General features: G+C 39.6%; 2 protein-coding genes and 1 long non-coding RNA gene across 3 annotated transcripts; 1 reads left to right on the top strand and 2 right to left on the bottom strand.

Moving 5' to 3' along the window:
* Window positions 1-313: 313 nt before the first annotated feature.
* mau2 (MAU2 sister chromatid cohesion factor) lies at window positions 314-6,792 on the bottom strand. The gene is made up of 18 exons (XM_077607875.1): window positions 6,476-6,792; window positions 6,064-6,147; window positions 5,817-5,912; window positions 5,523-5,617; window positions 5,283-5,310; window positions 4,445-4,600; window positions 4,184-4,330; window positions 3,939-4,029; window positions 3,772-3,875; window positions 3,613-3,690; window positions 3,463-3,528; window positions 3,298-3,381; window positions 2,958-3,007; window positions 2,562-2,639; window positions 2,355-2,466; window positions 2,120-2,210; window positions 1,897-2,024; window positions 314-1,810 (listed from the first exon to the last, which is right to left on the bottom strand). The coding sequence occupies exons 1-18, from the start codon at window positions 6,707-6,709 to the stop codon at window positions 1,736-1,738; spliced, it is 1,797 nt and encodes a 598-aa protein (XP_077464001.1). The 5' UTR covers window positions 6,710-6,792; the 3' UTR covers window positions 314-1,735.
* Window positions 6,793-7,511: 719 nt separating this feature from the next.
* LOC144079282 (mitochondrial coenzyme A transporter SLC25A42-like) lies at window positions 7,512-13,753 on the top strand. The gene is made up of 8 exons (XM_077607949.1): window positions 7,512-7,790; window positions 8,025-8,176; window positions 10,737-10,848; window positions 11,057-11,082; window positions 11,248-11,414; window positions 11,500-11,616; window positions 11,696-11,847; window positions 12,797-13,753. Exons 2-8 carry the CDS (start codon window positions 8,090-8,092, stop codon window positions 13,120-13,122), a joined length of 987 nt encoding a protein of 328 aa, XP_077464075.1. The 5' UTR covers window positions 7,512-7,790; window positions 8,025-8,089; the 3' UTR covers window positions 13,123-13,753.
* LOC144079283 (uncharacterized) lies at window positions 10,138-14,335 on the bottom strand. The gene is made up of 3 exons (XR_013301491.1): window positions 14,266-14,335; window positions 13,628-13,721; window positions 10,138-11,357 (listed from the first exon to the last, which is right to left on the bottom strand). It is a non-coding gene; the product is annotated as an uncharacterized LOC144079283 (long non-coding RNA).
* Between the last annotated feature and the right edge of the window lie 798 nt (window positions 14,336-15,133).

The raw sequence follows: 15,133 nt of genomic DNA, 5'->3' as shown, positions 1-15,133 counted from the left end.
CTAAGTTCAACTTCGTTTGGAAGTCGTGCACCCCCTTGAGGCCAATCATAGATTCATTTTTCCCTTTTTTAAACCTCATACTATCCCAAACAACCTTATTTAAAAAAAATCCTTCTTAAAAATAAACATCTAGGTTATCTTTTTTTTGAACTATTTTTTTCTTAACAATTCAAATCATCTTTGTAGAAAAAGGAATTATTTTGAAAGGGTGACGATATTCAAAATAATCGTAAACATGGAGCACAAATCATGATATATTATGCCTACTTTTGACCATCTTTACATACTGAGAAAAACATGGTAAAAACAAAGGTTGTTTTCATGTTTTTATTGGAAAAATTATTGAAAACATCATGAGCATTAAAAACATATTAATTGAGAGTATAACTAGTACTCGAGTTTAAACTGTGTCCTTAACAGTGCCTTAAATACCAACCGTTGAACTCTACATCATTAGGGCTAAAATACATGACACTTTACTAAATTAATTTCATAAAATGTCACTGTACAATAAAAGGTTCGATGAGTGGTAAATTTATACGCGCAGGCTGAAAAGAACACAACTGAGTAAAATTCATTGGGACAAATTGAGAACGTAACAAAAATATAAGTAGAAAAATCACCAAGCTTTGAAGAGTAGTTAGCTGAAAAAGAAAATCCAAGATTTGTAAGAAATTCATATAGTGTATTACGGAAAGGGGGCAGAAATAAAATGATATAAAATTCATATCGCATATCGAACACTGAACTTTCTTAGAAATGCACCCTCTTAATTTAGCAAAAATGTGACATTCCAACTGATCATTTTGTGTGAAAATATATTACAAGAGGTCTTTTTACTTCTCATTTATGGATTTTGTGCAAAAAATATCTACCAAGTATACTCGCAAACCCAGGGCAGAAAACTAATTTACAAGGAGTCCAACATCAGTAACTTCCATGCATGTGAAAACAAATACATCCAAAAACAAAAGTATGATGTCAAATATTTAACAAACAGATACAAAAATATGAATAAATTAATTTTTTTTCTACATCTTTACTACCCTCCAGTCTATCTACTGTATCGCCTCATCTTCCCTACAAATAGAAAAGAACGCTGGCAAAAGCAGAGCATGGCAGAGCTAGTTGTAGTGGACCAGTTCTTAACTCATTCAGTTCCATTGACCAGGATGAACGCCCAATCGTGTGGCATTTTTTTCATTTTTCTGCTGTGAATTTAGTTTTTCATATACGTCCAATTCCTTTGAACTGGGAGGGCTCGCAGGGAAAACATTCGTGCATTCGCTGAAAGCCTTTTAAGTTGGATGTTCATCACTGTTAATGGCAACCAATGAGTTAAAAATGGGGTAAGGAACCATTGTTCTATTTCAGAGTATAATTGTTGTTAATCATATACCATGAGCATGTATGGGTTAAATGTTGGGGAGGATTTATAAGAGGTCTTCGATTTGTTTTTCGAATGGAAAAGATGTAGGTTTCCTACCCCTGCCCTGACAAAACCAGCCCTGATTTCTTGCCTTGCTCCAACCAGACAACAGTAGTGGTAATTGTTTTACAGCAAATTAAAATAATGATAAAAGTGAACCAACAAAGAAAAATTAAATCTTGATGAAAAATAATCTGGATACCAACTTCATAGACACTGTTGCGATAACGTACCAGCTGCACGCATAGACAAACACTCACACATCCACACAAAAACACACACACACACACACTAAAATGGTCCCGCTCATAGCAGGCTTGCAAGGCTGGTGGTGGGACCGTTCTGAGCTTGGATCTGGACAGGCGGTGGGCCATCAGTCCACTATAAAAGGGGAAATTTCAGTTGAATTCAAAATTTCATAAGATATTATTAGAGAGCATCGGGCAAAAGTCAAATCCTCTACATACACTGATGAGGTTGTGCTCTGGGAGGCTGCAGGCGGCGATGTGGTCTTGCAGAAGCTGTTGGGAAAAACTATGGTGCATCTGGTCTGCTTCGTGGGCATCCATGGTGTTCCCAAGTGCTTTGTTCAGATCTAGAGAGTAGGGCGCATGGTTCGATCCAAAGGACATTCATACAATTTCTTTTCCATTCATACATTGTGTGAAAAACAAAGAAAAATAAATGTACCTTTCAAAAGCGCAGAGGACCAAAGCTGCACAGACATGTCAGGGATCTTGCTAGCAAGCTGCATGGCAGGTACCACCATGTTGTTGCTTTCCTACAAGGCGCAAGGCACAATGTGTGTAGAATATCAGCAACAGTTTCAATTTTAAGACAAATGTTAAAAAAATTAAAACATTAGTTCCACTTGAAGCCAACACACAACACAAAAATAAACAAAAAAATACTAATTTGGTCTTACTCTGTGGTTTCCCAACACGTAAAAAATGTGGCCCAGCAGAACCAACGAGCACGCGGTGAGTCTGTTGAGGTCCTCAGCATTAGACATCTTTAAAGTTTCTCTTAAAAAGCGCCTGGAAGAGAACAGCAAGGATTGGAAACGTTACGAGCTGGAGTCAGAGGTGTGGTTTGCATGAGACACTATGTGGTGGAAAAAAAAATCTCTTACTTGGCCTCGTTGTAGCGGCCTTGGAAGAAGGACAACAGACCCCGGATGTAAAAAGCAGCCGCACGTAGGCAATGCGAGCTAAACAGAGAACACTGTTAATAAAGCTGCTTTGTACATTACAAATTGAATGACATTCAACTTACGTGATACTTAAATGGGATTCACGAGAAGAATTTTAGAATATGCAATTCAAACCCATTACGGGCATCTGAGAAAACCTTTTCACCCTAACTTTAAATGAATGAAATGGCCATAAAGGCAGATTTCCACAGAGAGCTACACTGGATTTGATTAAATTTGTTGTATGCAATTTTTTGAAGAAAAAAAAAACGTAAATCAAATTACATTAATGTTTTTAAATACCGTAATAATGTTGACTTTGACAAATCATCTTACCTGACTGGAAAATTGTGGTCTGGGTTTATTCTTTCCAAGAGGCTGTACAACTGGAATTGAGAAAGAAATTGTGTTAAGCATTATTATAAAATATTACATGGTTACTGATATTAAAATTCTCAGAAATACCCTGAACTCTGATTACTGAAAATCAATGAAACGACATTTAAAGCGCCATCTGGTGGGCAAAACCCCATACTGACATGCTCATAATTTGGGACCGTCCATGAACTAGAGACCATCAAAATACGTAAAGTACACAATGAACTAATTGGCTGCCTTTAACGGCAACAGACATCCGATTGACTTTGGGAGGAAAAAATACTTTTTACTGTCAGACCTCTTGGTGTCGGTTGCCTTCTCTAATGTAAACGCTGGCCAAGTTGGTGACAATGTAAGTCCACAGTTCCTGGTGTGTGGTGAGCTACAAAACAGACGACATGTTTGAGTGAGCGTGAGCTAACGCCTCAGGACAGACGCGTAGTTGATCCAAACGGACGCTCACCCGCAAAGCGGTGGTAAACTGTGCTTCTGCGTTATCCATACAGTTTACAGAGATACAGTAGAGGCCCTGGAAGAAGTGGAACAGCGAATGATTCCCATTTGTAGCCTAAACTTACATTTCTCTTCACAAAAATGGTCCGAAAATACTCACTAATAAAGTGTGGAGCTGGGCAGCATGGTTGTTGAATAACCTGGGAGACTGCTGGCAAAGCTGACACACCTGCGAGATCTGGAAGGCGAGAAAGCGTGTCATCGAGTGGATTTAGCATCATGAATTAACCAGAAACGAACAGGGAGAGCTAGCAAATACCTCCTGTAGGGCGGTGGCCTTGTGGCCTGTGACGAGCCTACACATGATGATATGCTCCAGTAGAATGACTTGAAAGGTAGAAAGGATGGGGCTGCAGTCCAACACTGTCAACAGACAAGGGATGTGAATGGACTTGAGTTTTTTGGAAAACACCCCAATGAACATACTTTTTAGTTTTTCTAGTTGCATTAGCGCCTTGTCTGTGTACTTCTGTGCTTTCTCCAGGTAGCCTGCTTGCATGGAGTGCATCACTGTCACCTGGAAGCAAGACACCATTTCATTACAATTATTAATCGAATCAACTTTGTACAGAATTACAATTGTAAGCTCATTGAGTAATTTTGTTTTCGAAGTCGACCATCATGACGTAATAGCTTAAGTATTCGGGCTAGCAAAGAATAGAAGTGCTCACCAGATAAACAAGGACACACATGTGCTCCTTCGGGAGCCAATGGAAAAGGTCAGCTGGATTGCTGGGAAGAATCTCGTCGTCGTGGAGTGTGGAGATGGTCTGGATACACTGTTGCAGCTGCTTCAAACAAGGCTTCACACTCTTCACCTGAGAAAACATAGATGGCATTCTATCAACAAGTAACTATTTGCAACAGCACTATTAGGGAAATCCACAGTCCCATAACATCCAAGATTTTTATGAACATTATCCTGACTGTACCTGCCCAGCATCCAGGTAGTGTGTGACTTGTAGTACCAGGAAGAAGACCCTCAGGGACTCCTTCTGGATGGGATTTCCCTGCCAGTTCTCCACAATGGTTCCACAAAGTGTAAGCAAGGGATGTACCTCGCCAAGCTTTCGCTCCATTAGCAGCAGCTGTATGGCCAGGAAAACATTAAGTCACACACAATGTTGTTTGTGGGAAGTTTTAATTAAGACTGACTATTTGAGAGTCACAAAAAATGCGTGGCCATGAAAATAGGCTTTAAGTGTGTAGAGAAAGAGATAGAAATATGAATATGTGGCTCAATGAATAAAGGGGAAAGCTGTTACTTGAAAAAAAAGAGAAAAATCAAATGCGTTGGGTTGAAGTCATTGTATTAAGGACAGTGATGTTGTGATCTAATGCTATATATCGGCGCCCGGAACAGCTATTTTTGGAGAAACTAATTTAGTCATAAAATAAAAACAGATTACATTGGATTGGTGTCGGGAAACACAAATTCTTAATTATGAGAAATTGTCATTTTAAGAAGGTAATTGAAAAAAAAAACGTGTTGCAATGAATAATTCCATAATTGAACAATTAGGACATCATTATAGAAAATTGTACGATCAATAAAATATCCTGTCTAAAAAAATTGCATGATCAAAGTCAAAAGTGAAACATGACAATGCAACTTTTTTAATATCCCAAAGCTTTCATATGCCGACCTTATTGATGTAACCCAATAACGCCCCTTTTTTTCTTTACAAATTACTATTCCTTCCTTCTTGACAATGTGACTCACAACTGTTCATAAGCAATTAAGTAATGCACCTTCAAAGTTTGACTTACCATGCCTTTACTGAGGAGAAACAACGCCCTTGAAGGGGGGAAAAAAACACCAGGTCAGCGTTCCTCACAATCAGTCAAGTCACTCAATATTTACACTGCAATAATTAAATGGGGCAGTGCCAGTACACATCAGAAAAATAAATATGCGCTCAAGGAAGAAAAGGTTATTTAATATGTATACGCTCCAAACAAACAAGTGACCTTAAAAACCTGAAATATTGTATACATAATGCAATGTACCTGGTGTATTCCGAGCCCACCACGCGGGCGTACTCCGCTCCGACTCCCAGCAAATCACACGCTGACACCAAGTCTTTCTCCAGTGTATGAAGTTGCTAAGAAACAGAAAGTTATTTTAATAAATATCCTTATTTTTAAGCTTTGTTGTTCTTTACAAACTACTTGGAGCCACCACGGGACCTGCTTCTATGTCAGTCAATCAAATACTGCATTGCTTTCCGTAGCATTAAAAAAGGGACTGTTTATAGTATAGAGTGCCTTGTGCACTTCTTTACAAATAAAATTGATACATACTGCCAGCTGGAACAACAATCTGCAGTGCCAATACGGTGTTTGTTGTGAAATCTGAATGGCCTTGCGCAGAAGAGGCTTTGCAGAGTCCACCAAATTCTGAAAATGGATAGTCAGTTTCAACAGTCGTGTATAAATAGAGTTTACTCAAAACAAACACAAATGCATAGCATTCCTGCATTAACACTGCTAATGCACGAATATTGAAATGGAAAATCCTGTACTATATACATGTAAATCCCCATGTTACCTGTTGGCAGAAGAGTTCAGATAAAATGCTTGCCGCCTCAAACTTGACATCTTCGAACTGGGGGACTTGCTGAGAAATGTACCACTAAAAAAGAGAGGAACCAAGCGTTATTCTGATTTTTCATGCCTTAGTAGTTGACTGTGATATTGAACCATTTAGAAATCCATTCCCAAGCTCATTCTGTACAGCAACCAAAAGAATGAAAGCGGCCGACTGAGGACAAACGTTTCATTTCACGGTGACCCAACCGGAACAATTACAAAATAGCGCTTTCGGAAAAATTGGCAGATAGAAATGAGAAGCGTTAAAATAAAAAAGTGCCCGGTGTTTTGTTGTTTCTTAAACTGTGGCCTACACCCGCCCGCTCGGCGGCTACATCCCCGCTCTTTCCTAGCACATGAAGCCCGCTCACCGCCTTCTCCAGGTGGCTGCTGGCCAGATCGCTGTTCTTGGTGTGGTGGTAGAGAACCGAGCCCAGCTGAAGATGCGTGCGGGCCTCTATCCTCTGTGGCGGCTTGAACTGGAATACTGCTTGGAGACAATGCACGCAAAGGCGGATTTTGGGCGGACTCGAGGTTCGGAAATGCTCCGCGAAGCCGAGTAGGGCGAGGTACCAGCGCTCCGGGGCTTCTACGTTTGACGCCATTTTCCCCGACAACAACAAGTTTTCAGCGCTCACAGGCCAGGCTGCCGGGTTGCCAGATGCTGGCGTCGGAACCCACTAATTCCAGCCACTGTGATCCCATTCGACCCCTTAGTGTCCACAAACGTGAAATGATTTTAATACTACTGTCAGAATACAGTCGTTATAGTCTTATGGTAACGTCAGACCACAATATACTAACTAGACTACTGTTTGATGGCATTTTATTTATCAACTTAAGTGTGTTATTACACGCCATAACGAGATTGTATATGTTTTCATTCATTGGAATGTTGTTTTTGACAGTATTTCATAAATGCTTTATTGGACTTATTCACAATATATTAAGGGTAATAAAAAGATTAATAATAAAATGATAATTAAGACCAGGCATTGACATATGTGGACATCTCATACACATTTTAGGCCATGTATGAATCACAAAATGTTAATATTTTGTCCTACGTGTGATGTCCATGCCAGGTCTTTATGATGTAAAACTTTTTTTTAATTACCAAAGTCAAAGACTTCCCTTATAAAGCAGTCAAACCTAAATATTCAGTTGTATATTCAACAACAAAAAAGCCACCACTGTGCAATTAAATAAACTGATTTTAGATACATTAGGTATTCTTACTTTTACGCCTTAAGATTTTAAAGTATATCACTCCTAAAATATGACCCCATAAGGCGAATTTTTTTTTACGGCAAAACGACAAGCTAAACCTGGCAACCCAAGATCAGCCCAAGTGTCGCGAGACTTCCCTGAGCGACTATCTCCGCTTGTGGGCGTTGTAGTCCAAAACAGTGGGCAGTGCCGTCCCACTTTCTTGAGGACGCAGACCTTGTCAGTCAAGTCTAAACAATCTGGTGCGCAGCAGCACTAACTGAACGCGGATTCGTTTTCCTCGGATAATTCGTCCATAAATAGGACATTTTGACACGTGTCTTTCAGGATCGTTTCCCTCAACAACCAAAAAAAGACATTGGACTTGAGTCGCGCGTGTTGTGGATCATCTAGGAAAGGAAAAAAACAAGACCTCCATGCAGAAATATTGACATGACACGCCAAAAGCCTCTTCAGGTACAGTCGGAAATGTGACGTTTAATCACAGTTCGTGTCGGATTGATTTGAGATTTGTGTCAGAACGACTCATTTGTGGGTTGTCATTGAAGGGTGGGGGGCTTTCTGACCCCCTTGTTTGTGTACAGTTTTGTGCAAGAGCATGCGCAGAACAACTTCACGCAAATTAAAGGATTTAAAAAAAAGGGAACACGCCGTGCTGTCGAGTCTGACTAAATCGCGTTTGTTTTGCAGACATCGTTTTTTGCCCTGATTTTCAATCATGAGTGTGTGTGAGGGTCTCCACCACTAATAAGCTCATGGCCCACCGTGTGCACGACCACTCGAGCCGTTTGCCAGTTGCCCAGGCCACTGTTCTCACCCTGCCAGCCACTGGTCAAGCCAAGGTGAATCTCCTTTAAATTTACATGTTGCGTAACACTGTTTGATTCAAGGGATTATCAATGGACTACGAGTACATTTCAGTGTTTATGAAATATTTTGTTGTATGAGTAACTTTTCCTTATATAAATTATTTTATATTTTGGGTGGAAGCAACATCTGAAAACCTCTATCAGCGATTTTTGTTGACAGTTTTAACATATTGGCTGCTATCTGATCCTTTTATTATGATATTCTATTTTTAAATTGCTTTTAAAAAAGCTTTCTAAATAAAATGCACAATAATTTTTTGTGTTTTATTCCTGTGAATTGTTCCTGTTTTATTGTTTTCAGCACATTGATCATCTGTGCTGTTGTAAAAGTTGCTTTGATAAAAAAAAATACATCTGCACTAGTGCAAAAAATGCAAACCATTGCAGTTTTGACTGAAAATATTCACACTACCGTGCAGAAATATCACACAGCAGTGGAATTTTTTTTTACTATCAACTCATTCACTGCCATTCACAGTGATAGACACCAAACAATTAAACTAGTGTCATTGCCATACAAAAAATATTTTCACCAAAAGCTATTTTACCCAAATTTTCAATCCAAAATTGCTAACAACACCACATTCTGATACCGATTAATGAAGTACGGAACACTAGAAATATTTTTTTCATAACTGATTAAAGAAAAGAGTCGTCTTTGATTAGGCAATCTGTGTTTACATAGTAACGAAACCCAGTAAAATTGGGGCCTTGAAACATTGGGTACAATGTTTGTAATTGCCCAACTCTCACTAAAAACATTGAAAGAGTTAAGAAGCAGTACTTCTGTTCATGCCGTGACCTGCACAAAAACCAGCTAATACTCTATTAACCTCAAGCAGGTTATATAATAGATGCTTAAATGTTCATACAAGCTCCCAACTAGCAATTGGCCGGCATTGTTAAAACGACCGAGCCTTGAAAGCTTGGGTGTGGAACATGACAAATACATTACTAATTACCAAGAACTGACTAAACTGGCCTTTGGTAAGGCTTTTTGATGAATATCATGCATGCCCCCCTGCTCAGACGTGTGTCGTTTTTGTGAGCCTGCCAGTAAATAGCCTGCCACAGTAGTTGTTAGGCTTGGCTCTGCTGGCTGGAAATAGCAAGAAGGTAGCAAACAGCCGGCCTGAAACTGGGTCAGATGACACCACGTGTTCATATTTACAAGCATTCTGAATTCAAAAGGAATAGCGCATAGACGTGGAATGAATGCATTCCAGTTAGTCCGTCATGAAAAGCTTGATGGACAGGATTTGTTAACTCTCGTATTTGTCAGTCGGGGATTCCCAATTCAGTTGTGTAATTAAACTGCGTACAATCACAATGAAGTAGCAGAGACGTTTTTCTTAAAGACAAAAAGAATCTAAATTGCCTGTGGATGTCTTTTTTTTACTGGCTCAAGGCCTGTAAAGTCAATGCTCATGTACACTATCATTTTTCTATCTATTCCTCCATTATTTGTGGGTGGATCATACTGATTGATTGACTGCGTTGTATTATTGAAGGCTAAATATTGCATTCAACGATATTTACTGAGCAGTCATTAGAGACATCTGTAACATTGAGTAAGAAGCCAAAGGTAAAGCAGACACAATACAAAAAATTACATATTAAATTAACGGCTGATTATCAATGTGTATCATGTCTTTCCGGTCAGTAAGTCACAAAATGGCACTTTTATCTTTCTTTTAAGTGGGGCAACTCTTATCGCTTGGAGTGGCTCAGCTGCCCTTGAGGCACGTGCAAGCATGCGCACAAACACACACAAATAGTTTACCCTACCGTGACTTTTTTTCCCTCCACGAAGACAATGTAAAGGAAATTTCATTGCTAAAGTCGTAGTCGAATGTTTTCAGAAAATAAAAAAGGCCACGCAAAAAAACACAACTAAACAACCATTTTGGGTTGTTTTTTTATTGTTTTTGTGACAGTAAACTTTCATTAATTGCACATTTTGATTCTTAACTGTCATGCAAAAATAACTAATTGGCCAACAGATGTCTGTGAATGTTGACTATATTTTTGTTTTCATTCATTTGAATTGTCTTCATTTTGTTTTAATTAACATTTTGTTTATTTTAGGAGGATTATTTAGGATTTGGGGGATTTTAGGGTTAGTTTATTAGCCCCTTCCAGTTCAAATAAATTGGACATCTATATGAAATTTAAACTGAAGACTAAATCACATTGTTTTACTATTATACATGTTTATAGTAGTATATGGCATGTCGTATTGTAGTTTTGGAAAACAACATTCACCTTGATGAAATTTATTTGATATCTCAAGATGGATAGATATACAGATTTTTAATTCACAGAAGATATATTGAGTTTTTGTGGCATTTTTTTATGATCAAACACCTAATTATCTATGTCTTTGGGTGCTGCACGTGTAAATGTGTGTAATTTTTATCATCCTACGATTAACAGATAAGTCACATTGCCTTGTTTTAACGATGATAAGCAGATTGCAACCATGACTGTTTTTCATTTTGTCATATATTTATTTTGTTTTTGGAACAAATAGGACTTGAGGACCAGATGGACGGCTCTGGACTCTCTTTTGTGTGGCGCGTTTGCCGGGGCTGTCGCCAAAACTGCTATCGCGCCCCTGGATCGCACCAAGATCATCTTTCAAGGCAAGTGCCGGAAAACAAACATTCCCAAGATACGGGTGTCAAGGTTTTCAGCATGAATTGTTCATTGACTTGCCCTCTCCCTTCCTTGCTCGTTGCAGAATGTTAAGGGTCTGATGTAACTGTTAACTCACGGCTAATCCTATTAGTCGATGTTTACCCGACAAAGTAGAGTTTGTTGCTCTAATCGTTTTGTTTTTCCCTTTCACAGTGTCCTCTAATCGGTTTTCGGCAAAGGTGAGCATTTGCAAAAATGTCCCTTAATTTAGTATTTTTTTAATCAGTTGCACGGTAGTGTTTTTTTTAAACTAAAAACGGCAAAGATAAGCTAAATTTCTGATCATTTCTTTTTTCAAATCAAAACAAATTCTAGATATATTTACCTGTGTTGTTCCCTCCCAGGAGGCATTCCGACTCATCTACTGCTCATACGTGAAAGATGGTCTCCTCAGCTTGTGGCGGGGGAACTCTGCCACCATGGTAAAGGTCATGCCTTACGCCGCCATCCAGTTCTGCGCCCACGAACAGTACAAACAAACTTTAGGGGGCCACTACGGCTTCCAGGGAAAGTAAGCACCGACGGATGAACCCTTTTGTGCCGCGTTTCTTTCGTTTTTTTAACGTTACAACTGCTTTTTTTCCGCTTGATTTCAGAGCCCTTCCGCCCTTCCCGCGTTTCCTGGCCGGCTCGTTGGCGGGGACCACCGCCGCCATGCTGACGTACCCGCTGGACATGGTGCGGGCCCGAATGGCCGTTACGGCTAAAGAAATGTGAGTCTCCAAATAATGAATTCCAAATAAGGGACTTTTGAAGCCATTTAAGTTAATCTGTCAAATGTAATCATGACAGGTACTGCAACATTATGCACGTCTTTGTGCGCATCTCCCAAGAGGAAGGTTTTAAGACCCTCTACAGAGGTTTTACACCCACCATACTGGGTGTCATTCCCTATGCTGGAATCACGTTCTTCACCTATGAGACGCTTAAGAAACTTCACACAGGTAGCTGACCTCTTTTTACTTGTTCATTCTTAATTCTGAGAAGTATCAAATAGACAGCTGGACATAAATTGGCTCAAGAAAGAGGAACTTTTAGTAGTAGAAAAATAAATCATTTTAGAAATACTTACCGTGTACACCAAATGTACATCACAACTTCAAGTTAGTTTTGTTATGACAGTGAGTTATTTTTTGCGCCAAATTGGCTGAGAAACAAATGGTATATCAGTGCAAAAGGGTAATATCATTTTTTTCTTGAGGAATTTGGTTATGAAGAATAAGTGGTACAGATTAATAAGTGCAGGATAAGAAGTCGCAAACAAAATCAATTTTTGCTCCTTGTTCTTTTTTGCCTATATATTACATTAAATTCTATTGAAACCCTGTAAGATATTACATTCGAATATATTTGTTTAAAGTTAAACAGAATGGAACCACATGCGAGAAGTGCAATGGAACTAACTGTGGTACTTAAACTACAGTGCCACAATGCAGTGTATATATACTGTGCATGAACGAAACTTTAGGTTATTGAAATCGCCACTAGAGGGAGACAACGTACCATGCTTTGAGAACTACTGTTCTAACGAATTACAGATGTATTTTTTTTAATTTTGACGTTAAAATTCAACTTGGAGTGACCTTTGACAACATGAAGCTGATTTTTTTTAGCATGTACCAAACATTCACCTGTTCTGAAATAAGTTGAGTTCACAGCCACTGTCTAGCACTTTTAAATAATAAGTAAAAAACAAAATTGACGGATTGACAGTTTGCACTGTATCACAAAAGACTAGTCATTCAGGCAACATTATTTTTATTATACAGTATCGTTTCTTTCATTTAAATCATGTATATACTTTTTTCTTGTGCTGCCAACTGTTTTGAGTAGCTATGCATCAAAACCGCTACTTTACGCTTCTTTTTGTACCATTTTTTCCCTCGCTTCTAGAAAAGACAAAACGAGCTCAGCCTTACACAGTGGAGCGCCTGGCTTTTGGCGCGTGCGCCGGGCTGATCGGACAGTCAGCCTCGTACCCCCTGGACGTGGTCCGTCGCCGCATGCAGACGGCCGGCGTGACCGGCTCTGCCTCCCACACTATCTTGGGCACCATGCGCGAGATCGTGAGCCACGAGGGCGTCTTGCGCGGACTCTACAAAGGTCTGAGCATGAACTGGCTCAAAGGGCCCGTGGCGGTGGGCATCAGCTTCACCACCTTTGACCTCATGCACAGCCTTCTCCTCAAATTTCACCAGATGGGCTTATCCACCCACTGATGGGCACAAGTGGGAGCAAAGGAGCTCTAAAATGGACGTATAAACTGCAAACAATCACTTTTAAAGAGCAAATGATTATCGGAAAGTGCGTTTTGAGATTGGAAGATACTTTCTTTTAAAGATAATCCCAAGAGTTTGACTTGATTGACCACACGAGAGTGTGAGGAATGTCACATGATGAAATAATTGTCCTGTTCAAGCAGTATCTTGGTGATTGAGTGTTATCGTGAGGAGAGAAAGTCATGCATGCATTTTTGGGGGGATTGGATGATTTAAGATTTTTTTAGAGTCACTTTGCGCAAATATAAGGCCTCTCCTTGACTGACGTATTTAAGTTAGAGGCCTTCATTTCCCCCCCAAGGTATTCTTAGCATTTCGGATAAAAAAGTATAAACTTGGAAAATGTGCAATATATGCCTGGTTGAACAATATAATCAAATCAATGTATACGTACTGAATATATGAATTTTATATGTAAAGCAAGGACGTGTTTATGATATCTTACTTTGGTATGTGTTCTTCCATTGCACAATGTCATTGACGCACAGCAGTTCCTCATTTGTCCACATGAGGGCCCCCTTTGACAAACTGCACATGATCTGAAAGTAAAATAAAGACTGATTGTCCCGAACATGGCAACTTAATGTTTTATTTCTGTTTCGAAGTTGGTCTTGCATTTTATTCAAATTACAACAATTCCATGCAAAATGATGAGATTATGTTAGTTATATACAACTGCATGTTCGTTTGACGAATACACTCACAGAATATAAACATCTATACGTAAACACAAATGATTTATCCAAAAGATATTTCCCTGTAGGTGACAGCAGAGAAGTACGCCGACAGGAAGATTGTGGGTGTTTAGTCACCTGGTGGCCTCAACCGAAAAACAGCTCTATTTCCTAACTTCTAATTACAACAAAAAATATATAAATGATGAAGAAACAAACCTTTGATTTGGTGCTTTATGACACCCTAAAGTGATTAAAAAAACAGCTACCTAGCTACTTGCTACATAACACGGCTAACACTAATTTAACACATTGAAACAGCTATCAACCTGAGCGCACATACAGTAATTATCCATATCAATGTGACTAATAAAATGAAAAGTTTGGCACAGGACAAAGGTTAACTTACAGTAATACAGGTGGAGCGAAATTATTAGAATGTAACAGCGTCATTGTCTCAAACACACTTAAACTCTTCTTTCTAACAGAAATTATGTCAATCAAATTTGACACTGCCCTCTAGCGGAGAGTAGAATATTCTCCAATTGTCAACACTTAATTATTCATTTGCCAATTTACAAACACAGGTCAACCACATTTACCTGGGATTATCATTTATTCATTCATTTTCTGAACTGTTTACCCCCGCAAGGGTCACGGGGGGTGCTGGAGCTTATCCCAGCTAACTACGGCCACTAGGCGAGAAACACCCTGAATCAGTGGCCAGCCAATCACAGGGCACAAGTAGACGGGGACAACCATTTACGCTTACACCAATACCTAGGGGCAATTTAGAGTGTTCTACCAGCCCACCCCGCATGTTTTTTGGGATATGTGAGGAAACCGGAGTACCCGGAGAAAACCCACGCAAGCCCGGGGAGAACATGCAAACTCCACACAGCGAGGAATGACCTGGAATTGAATCCACAACCCCAGAACTGTAAGGGTGGCGGGCCGGCGTGGATTATCACGTACTACAATATTAGTATGATTAGTTTTAGCATAATATTAGCATGATTTCTTTTTTCCAGATGCTGTAGCTCGATATAGGGATGCAATGTAGAAACTCATCGCTCCCCTCTGACCTTGAATGTGAATTATGGTACGTCCCGCCAACCTGGCCGGTATTGCAACAATCGAGACAATACCGCAGGCTGGATGTGGTCGCGGGGCGACTGATTGAGCGAGACTGAGAAGGAGGAGGGATGGAAAGATGCTTCTTGAAGGCGCCGTTGCCATAGGTAACCTGGCCCCGTGCCAAGAAGAGGGTGGGGGAG

Source organism: Stigmatopora argus, chromosome 8 (assembly GCF_051989625.1).
Source record: "Stigmatopora argus isolate UIUO_Sarg chromosome 8, RoL_Sarg_1.0, whole genome shotgun sequence".
Taxonomy (NCBI): domain Eukaryota; kingdom Metazoa; phylum Chordata; class Actinopteri; order Syngnathiformes; family Syngnathidae; genus Stigmatopora; species Stigmatopora argus.
Note: the sequence above shows the minus strand (reverse complement) of the source record. Positions and strands in the feature narration are given on the sequence as shown.

Excerpts from the sequence above, each read along its gene's own strand:
- mau2 (XM_077607875.1), bottom strand. The coding sequence starts at position 6,709 with ATGGCGTCAAACGTAGAAGCCCCGGAGCGCTGGTACCTCGCCCTACTC. Across the intron at positions 3,691-3,771 it reads AGGCCACCGCCCTACAGGAG|ATCTCGCAGGTGTGTCAGCT; the intron begins GTATTTGCTAGC and ends CTCGCCTTCCAG. Across the intron at positions 3,382-3,462 it reads AGTTTACCACCGCTTTGCGG|CTCACCACACACCAGGAACT; the intron begins GTGAGCGTCCGT and ends TCTGTTTTGTAG.
- LOC144079282 (XM_077607949.1), top strand. The coding sequence starts at position 8,090 with ATGGCCCACCGTGTGCACGACCACTCGAGCCGTTTGCCAGTTGCCCAG. Across the intron at positions 8,177-10,736 it reads CAGCCACTGGTCAAGCCAAG|GACTTGAGGACCAGATGGAC; the intron begins GTGAATCTCCTT and ends TGGAACAAATAG. Across the intron at positions 10,849-11,056 it reads CACCAAGATCATCTTTCAAG|TGTCCTCTAATCGGTTTTCG; the intron begins GCAAGTGCCGGA and ends TCCCTTTCACAG.